The sequence below is a fragment of the Eleutherodactylus coqui genome, chromosome 8 (genome assembly GCF_035609145.1).
Source record: "Eleutherodactylus coqui strain aEleCoq1 chromosome 8, aEleCoq1.hap1, whole genome shotgun sequence".
NCBI classification, from domain to species: Eukaryota; Metazoa; Chordata; class Amphibia; order Anura; family Eleutherodactylidae; genus Eleutherodactylus; species Eleutherodactylus coqui.
This window is the reverse complement of record NC_089844.1, coordinates 152946506-152961759: the sequence shown is the minus strand read 5'-3', so window position 1 is coordinate 152961759 and position 15254 is coordinate 152946506. Positions and strand designations below refer to the sequence as shown.

General features: G+C 42.7%; 1 protein-coding gene across 1 annotated transcript in view; it reads right to left on the bottom strand.

Moving 5' to 3' along the window:
* Positions 1 to 559: 559 nt before the first annotated feature.
* Positions 560 to 15254, bottom strand: part of LOC136577025 (cytoplasmic phosphatidylinositol transfer protein 1-like) — a 49687-nt gene continuing 34992 nt past the window's right edge. Inside the window, exons 4-10 of the mRNA XM_066576723.1 lie at positions 14099 to 14187; positions 13701 to 13708; positions 13369 to 13440; positions 13185 to 13280; positions 8008 to 8163; positions 4406 to 4469; positions 560 to 1695 (exon numbers count right to left, since the gene is read on the bottom strand). Of these exons, the coding sequence (XP_066432820.1) occupies positions 1403 to 1695; positions 4406 to 4469; positions 8008 to 8163; positions 13185 to 13280; positions 13369 to 13440; positions 13701 to 13708; positions 14099 to 14187 (778 nt within the window). The 3' untranslated portion in view covers positions 560 to 1402. The remainder of the gene's footprint in view (positions 1696 to 4405; positions 4470 to 8007; positions 8164 to 13184; positions 13281 to 13368; positions 13441 to 13700; positions 13709 to 14098; positions 14188 to 15254) is intronic.

Here is a 15254-nt window from a genome sequence, read left to right as displayed (position 1 = left end):
ATTGAATATCGGGTCTCCAACACAATCGTTTTTTTAATCTGTGTGTCATACATTGAAATGACACACGGACAGCATACCGACCATCGTTCACTCAAATGCTCACTCTTCACCTGCATGGAAACCCATATAGATTCTATAGGCGTTTGATCCAACTGCGATACTCGCAGAAGTCTTAGGCCCAATGTCCACAGCATGCACAGGTTTTCAATGTGGATATCCATTGCGGATCATATTAAAAATGGGTGATCGCGGACCGTGTGTTTTCATCCCCCATAGAGATGAATAGAGCCACATCCAGAATAAAATGGAGCATGCTGAGATTTTAGATCTGCGCGGGACATCCGCAAAGCGCCTAAAATCAAATGGGTGGCTAGAGCTGCGGATCTCCCGCGCGGATTTAATAAATCAAATCCGTACGTGGACATTGGGCCTTAGGTCTGTACAGGCCTGTGAATGTAAAACAGGTCGTTTGCACTCACTGACAGCAAGCATAGATCTTGAGAAAAATTGAGGAATTAAAGAAAAAAACAAAACAAAGTCTACAAGAAAGTTACAGAACTTTTCCTTACACAATCATTAAGCTTTATTTACATAAGACTGGAAAAACATTTCAAAAAGATGCAGCTGCTGTGAGCAGTCACCAGAGGGCGCCGTAGTCTTCAGCTCAAGTTCTACTGACAAGTAAATTCAAAATCGTTAAATTTAGGTTACAGACTTTCTTTTAAACCTGGAATTAATTTGTGAAATAACTTAAGTAAAAAAAAACAACAAAAACAAAAAAAAAACCAGACAATTGAATCAATGAGAACAACAGACCGCTGTCCATTTTTGGAAAGAGTTTCAGATTTTAAAAAATCTAAGTGGAAATGACCATAGATCATAGATCTGTTATAGCTTATATTACCACAATATAAAAAGAATGACAAATTGACTGCACGATGAAGGATTGTCACTGGGTGATCTATTGAGGAGCTGATGAATGCCCCCATGGTGGGTAGAACCGTTTTCACACAGACTCTATTCAAAGGTCGTTCTATGCAACAGGTTCTACACCGTGAGCCAATGCATTCTATGGTATGAAGTCCAATGAGAATTCCACCAGAGTGGGGAGCGAGCTACGAAAACCGCGGTCGTAGCCTGGAGCGCGCTCTCTGGTCGGAGTTATAAACTGTACAAGTTCGGACTGACTCGAGTCACCATGACGCTCAAATTCATAGCTTTCTGACTCGAGAATCAGATGAAATACTTCGTTAGGTTTTAAAGTGCCCATCACTGAAAATTGAAGAAGCCAACTCTCTTGTACCGGATACCAGGAGGGTCGTATTCGCTGTCTTACAGGGTTGACTTCTTCAGGCATAGCGTCCGGGATCATCATCTCTGGAGGAGGAGCCATGAGATGGTTTCAGCTGTCCGTGTTTGTAGGGGACAAGTGACTGCTGGACGACGGGCCATTGGCTCGTTCTCTGAGTTCTGGCAGGGTGAGGGTATCTGGCGCCGAGGTCTTGCGCGCTCGCTCCTTAGGGATGGTGAGGAATTCTGGGGGTTCGCCCGTGATGGGAGTGGCTGGGGCGCTGCGAATGGCTGGGCTATGGCTCTCTGGTGTAATAGTAATGGTCGGAGCGACTGGGCCTATTTTCTCATTTGTGGCTGCCTGGGTCTCCTTCTCGTACTCTCGCACTTCTTCCATAGTCATTCCTACAAGACAAAAAAAAAAAAAAAAAAAGTTAGTTTTTGTAGTGAAAAAAATAGATATACACTACAAAAATGTAAAAAGTGACCCCCAAGCCCAAAACAACATTTCATCTTATACATCAATCTGCAGTGATTAACAGGACGCTCTCGTAACTGATTGTCTGAACATAAGTCATACACCGATTCACCCCTTTATTACAGTCTAGTAGCGCTGGACCCCTTTGGTCTTCAGAACTGCAGAAATTCGTTGTGGTATAGACTGCACTCAGTGATTAATCCTCCTGCAGGAATATCGGCCCCTGCGGACAGGAAGCTTCTTGTAGTTGCCGCAGATTAGATGGAGGTGCTGACATGTACTGATCAGCTGACAGGAAGGGGTCATCGATTCATGCTGCTTGTGCCAAATTCTGACCTCCCATCAGCACGGGGCAACAGAAATCTGGATCCATCTGACCAGGAGACGTATAACTGAGCAGTGGAGAAACAATTTTTGTGCTCTTTTGCCCACTGGAGTCTTGGCCATTTGTCTTCGATATAATGGTGCTGGAACTGGTTGTCGGCAGCTTAGTATGGATGGGCTATAACAGCAAGGTTGTGCGTTTGGACACATCAGTCGGAGCACCAACGTTCTAGTCGGCTTCTCCTGACTGTGCAACACCTGTTGGCCAGAATTATTCTTGACATCCTCCCCCGACCCCTTTCAGTGGATGTTCTTCCTTGATCACGTCATTCTCTGTACATTTTTACACTGTTACATAAGAAAACCCCACAAGGTTTGTAGTGAATTTCCTTGGCTTTAATTTCCACACAGGCGTGCTCCAATCGTGAAAGAGCGGGGGCGGGGGGCTTCAATAAAAGGGCCATTCAGTGTGAGATAAGAAAAAGTACTTGGGGATTTACTGAATTATTTTAGTGCTTGATGTATTCACAAAGTGGTTTTCGGTCATTACAAAATTAAGTTTGCAGTTTGAAAAGGGCATTTTATAGGCACAAAGCAGACCTTGCATTACAGCAACTCGCCCTTCCTGGACAAACAAAGATGGCCGAACCGCTTCTCTGACTAACGGATGCACACGGTGTATTAGTAGGCATCACAAGTTCAAGACACCACATGCTACTTTCATTGGCCAGCACCGCGTGGACTGAATGTAGTGCTCAGGAAAATCACCCCTATAGCTTCATTGGTGACAAATGATCCCATAACGTCCAGGAATCGGCCGACTATGTCCCACATCTGGTCAAGTATTAGATATTAGAGAACAGTCAGCCTACTTAAAGGGGTTGTCCAGTTACCGTACAGCAGTCCCTCTATAGCACACATTGTGCCAAGACAAAAATAGCGCTACTTACCCATTTTCTGCCATTCTGATCCAGATATGCCACGGAACTTATTGTGTCAGATGATGCCACTGGAACTCACTTTATCGCTGTAGTCAATCAGAGGCCACAGTGTCACCGCCTGTTCTCCTGGCATCAACATTCACATCCTGGGTGCCATGATGCCAGGAGTTCAGAATGGTGAAGCTTAGGCCTCTAATTGGCTGCAGTGGTCAGGTGACTTCTGCCACACCACACACCAGTACCAAGGCGGCACTGGATCGTGGCGGCAGAGAACGGGCAAGTACCGCTGCTTTGTTATTTTAGCACAGTTGGCACTACGGACCAGTGACCAGACTGCCCTTTAAATAACAAACATCATTGGCGCCGTTTCCACGTATTTGTACTCCTTGATCTTGGTTTCTGCAGAGGATTCTGGGTAAGCTGCGCCATCTTCAGCCTGTGCGCTGACTATAGCATCTATAAACTATATTTTGTACATTCTGTGTCCACAAAATTAATTTTGTGATTAGGAAAATGAATGTTAATTAACAAAAAGGAATTTTGTAGCGCACGGCCAATTAATGGTCACTAAAGACTATTTGACTCGTCAGGTGACGTCACAATTGTCCGATCATCTATGATCCCCTGCGGAGGATTCTGCGCCAGTTCCTTCACCGTCCGCTTAATGCACATTCTGGGATCCGACACAGGATTGGATTTTGTGTTTATGATTGCGCCGTTCTGCCGCACGTGTAATTTGTTTCACCTTATTAGGTTATTTTAGATGGTTTTATGTTCCAGCCGAGCCCCTGACATATCGCTCTCATGCAGATTTTACTAGGAAGCCATCTGCCGATGCCCAGAGGAAGTGTGAATTGTATTAAGTATATGATAGACACAGCTAACATATTGAGAGACTGATCCCAAGAGCTTGCAGTCAGATTTGTTGCCTTAGAACAATATTACAGAAAGGCAGCAACCAGATATCCTCTGAGCAGAGGATTTCACCTCAAGTCCCTGGCTCCACATCATTGGTTTATGACAATTACCTAATTACTTGATCTGACAAGAAGATACAAATAAGTAAAAGAGGCTGAAAAGTCAGAAAAGAAATAGTGATAAGAACCAATCAGAATCCTTCTTGTATTAGTAACTGTCTGCTCAAGAATAAAAGGTAAGCATCTGCTTGGCTGCCATTGCTGCTCCCCAGCAGAGTGCCCTATTCACTCATTACATAAAAATCTGTATACCGCAACAAAATAGGTCAATCCAAAATGTCTGCCTTCTGTGATGGAAGCCCTCTTGGACAGAAGAGGTCAGACAGTAAAATATTACACTTTTCGAGGGAAGTTACGTACAATCAGGTACTCATATATACACCACAGATACTTACCAAACCATTCATCCACCCAGGCAAATGCCTGACGATGACCCACAATCAGCAGATCCCGAATCACCTGATATGAAAGAAGAGCATGATCACAACAAGCGAAAGGATAGAGATCACATAAAATATTGCCCCCTATGTAGAAGAATAGAGCTACTATACTACTGCCCCCTAGGTACAAGAATAGAGCTACTATACTACTGCCCCCTAGGTACAAGAATAGAGCTACTATACTACTGCCCCCTAGGTACAAGAATAGAGCTACTATACTACTGCCCCCTAGGTACAAGAATATAGCTACTATACTACTGCCCCCTAGGTACAAGAAAATAGCTACTATACTACTGCCCCCTAGGTACAAGAATATAGGTACTATACTACTGCCCCCTAGGTACAAGAATATAGGTACTATACTACTGCCCCCTAGGTACAAGAATATAGGTACTATACTACTGCCCCCTAGGTACAAGAATATAGGTACTATAATACTGCCCCCTAGGTACAAGAATATAGCTACTATAATACTGCCCCCTAGGTACAAGAATATAGCTACTATAATACTGCCCCCTAGGTACAAGAATATAGCTACTATAATACTGCCCCCTAGGTACAAGAATATAGCTACTATAATACTGCCCCCTAGGTACAAGAATATAGCTACTATAATACTGCCCCCTAGGTACAAGAATATAACTACTATAATACTGCCCCCTAGGTACAAGAATATAACTACTATAATACTGCCCCCTAGGTACAAGAATATAACTACTATAATACTGCCCCCTATGTACAAGAATATAACTACTATAATACTGCCCCTATGTACAAGATTACTACTATATTACTGTCCCCTATGTACAAGATTACTACTATATTACTGTCCCCTATGTACAAGAATATAACTACTATAATACTGCCCCTATGTACAAGAATATAACTACTATAATACCGCCCCCTATGTACAAGGATATAACTACTATAATACTGCCCCCTATGTACAAGGATATAACTACTATAATACTGCTCCCTATGTACAAGAATATAACTACTATAATACTGCACCCTAGGTACAAGAATATAACTACTATAATACTGCCACTATGTAGAAGAATATAACTACTATAATACCGCCCCCTAAGTACAAGGATATAACTACTATAATACTGCCCCTATGTACAAGAATATAACTACTATAATACTGCCTCCTATGTACAAGAATATAGCTACTATAATACTGCCCCTATGTACAAGAATATAACTACTATAATACTGCCCTCATGTACAAGAAAATAACTACTATAATACTGCCCCTATGTACAAGACTATAACTACTATAATACTGCCCTCATGTACAAGAATATAACCACTATAATACTGCCCCCTATGTACAAGACTATAACTACTATAATACTGCCCCCTATGTGCAAGAATAGAACTACTATAATACTGCCTCTATGTACAAGAATATAACTACTATAATACTGCCCCCTATGTACAAGAATATAACTACTATAATACTGCCCCTATGTACAAGAATATAACTACTATAATACCGCCCCCTATGTACAAGGATATAACTACTATAATACTGCCCCCTATGTACAAGGATATAACTACTATAATACTGCACCCTAGGTACAAGAATATAACTACTATAATACTGCCACTATGTAGAAGAATATAACTACTATAATACCGCCCCCTAAGTACAAGGATATAACTACTATAATACTGCCCCTATGTACAAGAATATAACTACTATAATACTGCCTCCTATGTACAAGAATATAACTACTATAATACTGCCCCTATGTACAAGAATATAACTACTATAATACTGCCCTCATGTACAAGAAAATAACTACTATAATACTGCCCCTATGTACAAGAATATAACTACTATAATACTGCCCCTATGTACAAGAATATAACTACTATAATACTGCCCTCATGTACAAGAATATAACCACTATAATACTGCCCCCTATGTACAAGACTATAACTACTATAATACTGCCCCCTATGTGCAAGAATAGAACTACTATAATACTGCCTCTATGTACAAGAATATAACTACTATAATACTGCCCCCTATGTACAAGAATATAACTACTATAATACGGCCTCCTATGTACAAGAATATAACTACTATATTCTTGTACATAGGAGGCAGTATTATAGTAGTTATATTCTTGTACATAGGAGGCAGTATTATAACTACTATAATACTGCCTATGTACAAGAATATAACTACTATAATACTGCCCCCTATGTACAAGAATATAACTACTATAATACTGCCCCCTATATAGAAGAATATAACTACTATAATAGTACCCCTATGTACAAGAATATAACTACTATACTACTCCCCCCTATGTAGAAGAATATAACTACTATAATACTGCCCATGTACAAGGATATAACTACTATAATACTGCCTCCTATGTACAAGAATATAACTACTATAATACTGCTCCCTATGTACAAGAATATAACTACTATAATACTTCCCCTATGTACAAGAATATAACTACTATAATACTGCCCCTTGTGTGCAAGAATATAACTACTATAATACTGCCTCTATGTACAAGAATATAACTACTATAATACAGCTCCTATGTACAAGGATATAACTACTATAATACTGCCTCCTATGTACAAGAATATAACTACTATAATACTGCACCCTAGGTACAAGAATATAACCACTATAATACTGCCCCCTATGTACAAGACTATAACTACTATAATACTGCCCCCTATGTGCAAGAATATAACTACTATAATACTGCCTCTATGTACAAGAATATAACTACTATAATACTGCCCCCTATATACAAGAATATAACTACTATAATACTGCTCCTATGTACAAGAATATAACTACTATAATACTGCCCCCTATGTACAAGAATATAACTACTATAATACTGCCTCCTATGTACAAGACTATAACTACTATAATACTGGCCCCTATGTACAAGAATATAACTACTATAATACTGCCTCCTATGTACAAGAATATAACTACTAATACTGCCCCCTATGTACAAGACTATAACTACTATAATACTGCCCCCTATGTGCAAGAATATAACTACTATAATACTGCCTCTATGTACAAGAATATAACTACTATAATACTGCTCCTATGTACAAGAATATAACTACTATAATACTGCCTCCTATGTACAAGAATATATCTACTATAATACTGCCTCCTATGTACAAGAATATAACTACTATAATACTGCTCCCTATGTACAAGAATATAACTACTATAATACTGCTCCTATGTACAAGAATATAACTACTATAATACTGCCTCCTATGTACAAGAATATAACTACTATAATACTGCCCCCTATGTACAAGAATATAACTACTATAATACTGCCCTCTATGTACAAGAATATAACTACTATAATACTGCCTCCTATGTCCAAGAATATAACTACTATAATACTGCCCCCTGTGTACAAGAATATAACTACTATAATACTGCCCCCTATGGGTCTCTGCAGCTGTATATACAACATCGTCCACCCTTATGTTGCTCCCTTCAGGATCTGACCAGCTTACGTTCCTTCCCTCTTGCCCACCTTGTGCACAAACTGTTCCACTCGTGTCTGAAGTCCCCACACCTCAAACTTGACATTAACAAGTTTGTAGGAGCACATTATGGGTTGCGCGTGGCTCCTCCAGCCCTCCTTAAGAGGCCCGCGTCCCGTCCTACTGGAGACAAAATGCCTGAGATCCTGTAATAGAGAGGAGAGGACTTGGTCAGGGTGACATCACTCTGCGTCCGACCTGCACAGGATTGGAATACTACTGTATAACATTAGAAGACAGACAGGAGATACCGCATGTGGTCATACTGAGAGGGCGTTCTATAGGAACCATCACATACAGGGAAAGATGTATAAAACGGTTTGTCATAAGCCCAATTGTGCCTCTGCCCATAAGAGGACATCAGTGCTGTCACTGTTGGGGCCCCATTACAGATTTTGCACTTGGGCCATGGAGATTGGAATAATGCTTCTGAAAAAGGGGACTAATATAGAAGGGATTTCAGTAAGAAGGGGGTATAATACAGTATCCTACCAAAGGTATTCGGATTCCCCTATCAGTAGAATGAACAGTACCTTATCAGTAGGTCACGTCTACTAAACCATGCCAGGCAAGATGCAGACCCATGGAGGTGTCAGCCATATAGTTTTTGACGGGAACTGCATGCTATGGTATATACGGGTTATGCCACAGCATCGGCCGTCTAATGGAGCAAGGAGTGTCATTGGGCAATGGAAGAACGTTCTGTGGAGTGATGAATCCCACTACACCAGCCTCACATCAGATGGCCGTACCTGGGTGTGGAGGAGCTCGGGGAATGCTTATTACCTGAGTGTGTTGTGCCAACAGGCAAGTACGGCGGAGGTTCTGTTATGGTCGGGGATGCATTACATGGCATGGTCTTGGTCCGTTGGTTGTAGTAACAAGAACCATGACCACAGAGGTATACCCTGACAATAATGTGCTGCTGACAATGTGGTAATACTCTGGGAATGGTCGGCCATACTTCCCACAAGACAACGTGCCTTGTCATATGTCCAGTGCTGTTTTATGTTGGTTTGAGAATATGGAGGTTCCATGATTGGACCGGCTGCACAGAGTCCGACCTGAACCTACTGAACGTCGGGTCAGGAAATATGAACAGTGTCCATCTTGTCTAAGGGAACTTGCAAGACGTTTGCAGGATAGATGGAGGGAGATACCAACTAAAGTCTATCAGATGTTAGTAGAAAGTATGCCATGGAGAGTATCTGGTGTCATTAGGGCCAAATATATATCTATATATTCTGTAGAGAGGAATACATGGGGAGGGGGCATTCCACAGAGGGGGATTATATATGGAGAGGGGGCTCTATGGGGGGGTTATTAACTAAAAGAAAAAAAAAGTCATATAGAGGAATAAATACATTTTGAGGAGTCAATGAGGTGTTGTATGGAGGGGGGTATATATTGCATGAGTTATATAGGGGAGGTATAAATGGAAAGTCTTCTAGTGGGGGGGGGGCTGTATACAGAAAGAAATTAGAGGAATAGTACATTGCACAGAGTAATATTGAGAGGGGGCTTATATATTACAAGCATATATAGGAGATTATATGTAGTTGGAGTTTATAAATGGTGTTCTGAAGAGATGGGACCATATAGAGGTGGTAACTTGTTTAGCAGGTGAGTTCTATAAAGATTGAGTCAGTGGTTTATCTTTAGAGATAGAGATTACAGAGTCCTATAGAACAAGATGGAGTCTTCTAGAAGGGGAATATATACAAAGGTTATATATAGAGGGGATTAATGTAGCATGGGGTTGTATATAGAGGTAGAGTCTTACAGAAGGGATTACAGAGAGGTTATATAGAAGGGTGTTCTGAATAGAAGGGGCCATATATAGGAGGGTACACATAAGGGTAGTTCTATAGAAAGGGTGAGTTACAAGGAGGATTATACAGAGTATAACTGGGGGTTGTATAAATAGGGGAGTCATGAGGATGGGATTACATATAGAGATTTTATATAAAGTAGTCTCATAGTTGAGATTCTATAGAAGGGATTATGTATAGAGGAGGGTAATACTGGAGCTATATAGATAGAGTTGTGGATGGGCATAGAAACATATGGAAAGGAATCATATTGAGTATTCTATAGAGTAGGGGGGTCTTCTAGAGGGGTTATGTATAATGAAGAAACATGCTGTGAGGCTGTATATAGAGGGGAGTTGTATGGATAGAATTATATACAGGGAGAGGTTATATACAGTGATATAGTGGAGATTCCATAGAGAAGGGGGTCCTAAAGAGAGAATTATGTATAGAGAAGTGTCATATGCTGGTGAGATGCGTATATAAGGGAGCCGTACAGATGGCAACATTTTTAGGAGGAGGTTATATAGAGGGCTGTATGTATAGACAAGAGTCCTATACTGGGGTTTGTATATAGAGGGGAGTGATACAGTGGATTTCTAGCGAGAAGGGTGTCCTATAGAGGGGATTATGAAAGAGAAGAGTCATACTGGGGAGATGCATAGCTAGGGGAGCTGTATGGATGGAATTACATATACTGTAGGAGAGGGAGGTTATATAGAGGGGGAGTCATATGGGAGATTCTACAGAGAAGGGAGTCCTACAGAGAGGATTATGTATAGAGAAGAGCTACACTGGGGTTGTATATAGAGGGGGGAGTGATATAACAGGGATTCTATATAGAAGGGGGTCCTACAGAGAGGATTATGTATAGAGATAAGCTACAGTGGAGGTTGTAAATAGAGTGCGAATCATATAGCAGGGATTCTATAGAGAAGGTGGTCATATAGAGGGCATTATGTATAGAGAAGAGCTACACTGGGGGTTGTATATGGAGAGGGAAGTCATATTGGAAATTTTATAAAGAAGGGGGTCCTATAGAGGGGATTATGTATAGAGAAGAGCTACTGAGGGTTGCATCAGGGGAGCAACTATAGGGGATGCGGTTGCACCTGGGACCAGGAGCCTTAGGCCTCATGTCCACTAGAAAAATACAATCCGCGCAGATTTGTGCGTAATCCGCACTAAAATGGAGCATGTTGCGTTTTTTTTCCGCGCGTGAAAAACGCAAAATCAATTAAAATGCCATTTACAGGTAGAAAATTCAATTTAACTGACTGCAGATGGCCAATGATATTCCTATGGACAAAATTTCACCCGCGGAATCCGCATGCAGAATCCGCAATTCAATTTTGCTAGTGAACATGACGTCTTAGGCCTCATGTCCACGGGGAAAATCAGATACGCTGCGGATGCACTGTAATTGTCTTTTATTTTTCATGTGGGAGATCAATGTAGCTATGTCCTCTATGAGCTCCCGCACGAGTGATCCGCACTAAAATAGAGCATTTTTTTCATGCACCAGAAATTTTTTAATTACCATCCGCGGGTATTTATCTACCTGCGGGTGGTCAATGCATTCCTATGGGGCGCGGATCCGCGTGCGGGAAAAACGCTGCGGATTTTAATTCTTATTTTCCCCCTGGACATGAGGCCTTAGGCCTCATGTCCACTAGGAAAATACAATCCATGCAGAATCCGTGCGGATTTACTTTAAATGGCATTTTTTTCCCCTGCGGATATCTGCACCTATTGATAGCAATGTGAGAGCAACGTGGCCGATTTGCGCAGAATCCGCACTAAAATGGCACATACTGAGTTTTTTTTTCTGCACGTGAAAAACGCAAAATCAATAAAAATGACTCCAGATGGCCAATGATATTCTTATGAGCAAAATTTGACCCGCGGAATCCGCAATTCAATTTTGCTAGTGGACATGAGGCCTTAGGGGGCCCATAAGGCCTCTCCTCTCCATATAGAGAGCCCAGTATTATGAATAAAGCATTATAGTTGGGGGCCCTGTTACAGGTTTTTTATTGGGGCCCAGAAGCTTCAAGTTACTTCTCTGGGTTGTATATAGAGTCATATAGAAGATTCTATAGAGAAGGGGTCCTACAGAGGGGTTATGTATAGAGAAGAGCTACACTGGGGGTTGTATATAGAAGGGGAGTCCTATTGGAGATTCTACAGAGATGTGGGTCCTACAGAGAGCATTATGTACAGAGAAGAGCTACACTGGGGTTATACATGGAGTTATGGTTATACAGGGGGAGTGATGTAACAAGGATTATATAGAGAAGGGGGTCTTACAGAGAGGATTATGTATAGAGAAGAGCTACACTGGGGGTTGTATATGGAGGTGGAGTCATATTGGAGATTCAATAGAGAAGGGGGTCCTATAGAGGGGAATATGTATAAAGAAGGGCTACACAAAGTTGTACATAGAGGGAGGTCATATAGCAGGGATTTTATAGAGAAGAGGGTCCTATATAGGGGATTATGTATAGAGAAGAGCTACACTGGGGGTTGTATATAGAGGGAAGTAATATACTGGATTTCTACAGAGAAGGGGGTCATCTGGAGAAGAGCTACACTGGGTGGTTGTACATAGAGGGGGGAGTGGTATAGTGGATTTCTATATAGAGAAGAGGGTCCGATAGAGAAGAGCTATGCTGGGGGTTGTACATAGAGGGGGAGTGATATAGTGGATTTCTATAGAGAAGGGGGTCCTATAGAGAAGAGCTATGCTGGAGGCTGTACATAGAGGGGGAGTGCTGCTTTGCTCGGAGCTCCTTGGTGATGTTCCTGGCTGCAGTGAATGTTCTCTTGGAACATATGGAAGCAGAAGAGATGAACATTCTGCCGCAGATCTGGATGGCAGATCCTCTGATGAGCTGCGAGCAGTAACATTACGCAGGATTTCCAGGGAGTGCGGCTAATGTTCTTGGCTTCATGGCGTCTGGCAGAGCGAAGTGGATAGGATCAGCAGAGGCCCGGAGTCTCACAGCCCGATCCCATACATTCATAGAGTCATCAGCTAGCATCTAGTGCCACCGACTGGCATGACCATGAAATGAGCCGAACACCCCCAACCCATGTGAGACCACCGGTGGTAGAGGTCTGGTATGATTTAAGCAGTCCAGGGGTGCCACGCCGCCTTCAGACCAACCAGGACCCTTTTTTGGGGGGAAAGCGGCGTAGCAAGGCATTAAACACCAAAAAGGCTTTGGAGAGAAGTACCGTTAGCGCAGACACGCGATCTATTACACCGCCAGGCTCAGCCGGCTCCGTTTAGGAACAAGCTCTGCGATGGAAGCACAGCACTTGTAGAACTACCTCTCCCAGCATGCCCTCACCTCCGTGCTCTTGTAGTATCGCTCCGGGATTTCATCATACGTGATGTCCAGGTGCGTCACCTCGTGAGCCTCCTCTGATAAATCTGTATTAAATATCTGAAAAACATGAAGATTACCCCAGATCAGCGGCCACAGAATCATCACCATTAACCCTGCTGATCCGACTGAGGTGAGCGCCACTTACACTGTCGTTGTCACCGCAGTCGTCGGAATATCTGGTCTCAATATGGATGGAGAATTTTGGAAGGAACGAGCACTGGAGGAGTCAGAGAAAAGAGTTATAATGTGACGCCATGTAATAAATAGCATTAGAACATCCACCCATTAATATCTTCTACTCTAGTCACATCCAAAGCTGCATCCAGAATTCTGCTGGTTCCCTGTGCATGCTGGGAGCTCGGATTAAGGCTGCACAGTTGTGCCAACTAAGGCCAATAGGAACTTAGGGTCTCAGTCCTATACAAGCTTCCGCTGCAGCTGAAAAACCCACCACCCCATATAGAAAATTCTGCTTACCGTGTATTCTGTTGTCCCAAAGTGTAAGCAGGACATCATGGGTTAAAGACGGTTAGTTGGTCACATGGGGAAATAGAAAAAAGAAAATACATTTTTTTTTAGGTCGTTATAAAATATGCACAGAGTCATGTGTCCTCATGGCAACCGCTCAGGAGTTGGCACTCTGCTCCAATTGGTTGCTATAGGCAACGACCATTGTTCTATTCCTTGACAAGTTTCTATACGCGACACCAAAACTCCCCCGTTCACATGTCCCTCGTGCTCGGATATTGCCATAGTATATACAAAACGGCTGCAAGGATTGGCTTAGAGCGGGAACCAATCAGAGCACATATGTTCCCTATGTGGGTGCAAAAATTAAAACCTGAACTGTGATTGGTCAGAGGTCAAGAAGGTACCTGTCACCGTGTAGGGGTAGTAGTTCCAGGCTTTCTCACAGACGTAGAAGATCCGGGGGACCACGGCCCGCGCCCAGCTGGGTAACTTACTGTGAAACAAGACAAAACAGGATGTATATTAGTCCCGCAGGCACCCGAATCATCTAAATAGAGGTGTTGCACGTAGCAACCAATCAGGCCTCTGCTGTCATTTCGCTTCTGAAAAACGAGAGCTGGACTCTGATTGGTTGCCACAAGACAACTCCCATCACTCCTATGTGATCTCGCTCTACGGTCTAGTTTTGGTTTCGTCAATTAGCTGTAGATGGCTAAGGAGCAACGGACAAGCGGCAAATGTGACTGCTGCTAAGGAGCAACGGAGTCTGTAATGGCAAGAAGGTGGAACAAAGCTCCCACCTACCATTTATAATGTGGAGGTCTTAGAGCTTGAAGAGGGCTGAAAGCCCCCTCTGCCTCACAAGGCCCAAGTGTGACTACTAAACTCTGTACCCCCATAACTACACCACTGGAACGTCAGCTCTTCAAATCTTAAAGTGACCCAACAGTTTTCGGCCAAAATTCTGCCCTAGACCACGGATGGTACATGATCTGCAGTTCCTTTCCGCCACCCCTCTGATCTGCCGGTTTCAAGTTCTGTTTTTGGCCGACCAACGCAATCTTCAGACTACTTAAGCCCCCACAGTAGTGTTAGACTACAACTGAACTATACCTGCTCTCTGATTGGCCATGCATTCAGTGCTCACGTGATCATCACTGGCCAATTAGAGAGAAGCATGCGTTCGGTAGTTAGAAAATTGCTACAGTCATCTTGGATGACCAAAAACGGGGCCGGAGAGCGGCAGATTCCACAGTATTGATGGGGATGTGAAGGAGAGGTCAGCCCTTTAAATCAAGAGGTAAAAGACACCATAGATCCTCGTGACAATCCGCACCACATGGCGCAGCGCTGCTCCAAAATCCACTGCGTGCGACCGCATCCCAAACGCCATTCATACAACGGACTAATGGCCATCCGTAAACCATCTTGGAAGTCAGTATCCCATTGCCCCCTCACCCCATGTCTGTTACGTCCCCCTTACTGTCATATATTTTCACGAAGATCAGTTACATCCTGCGAGCGGATCCTTCCCGCTATGCGGTCAACACGCGCAAATTG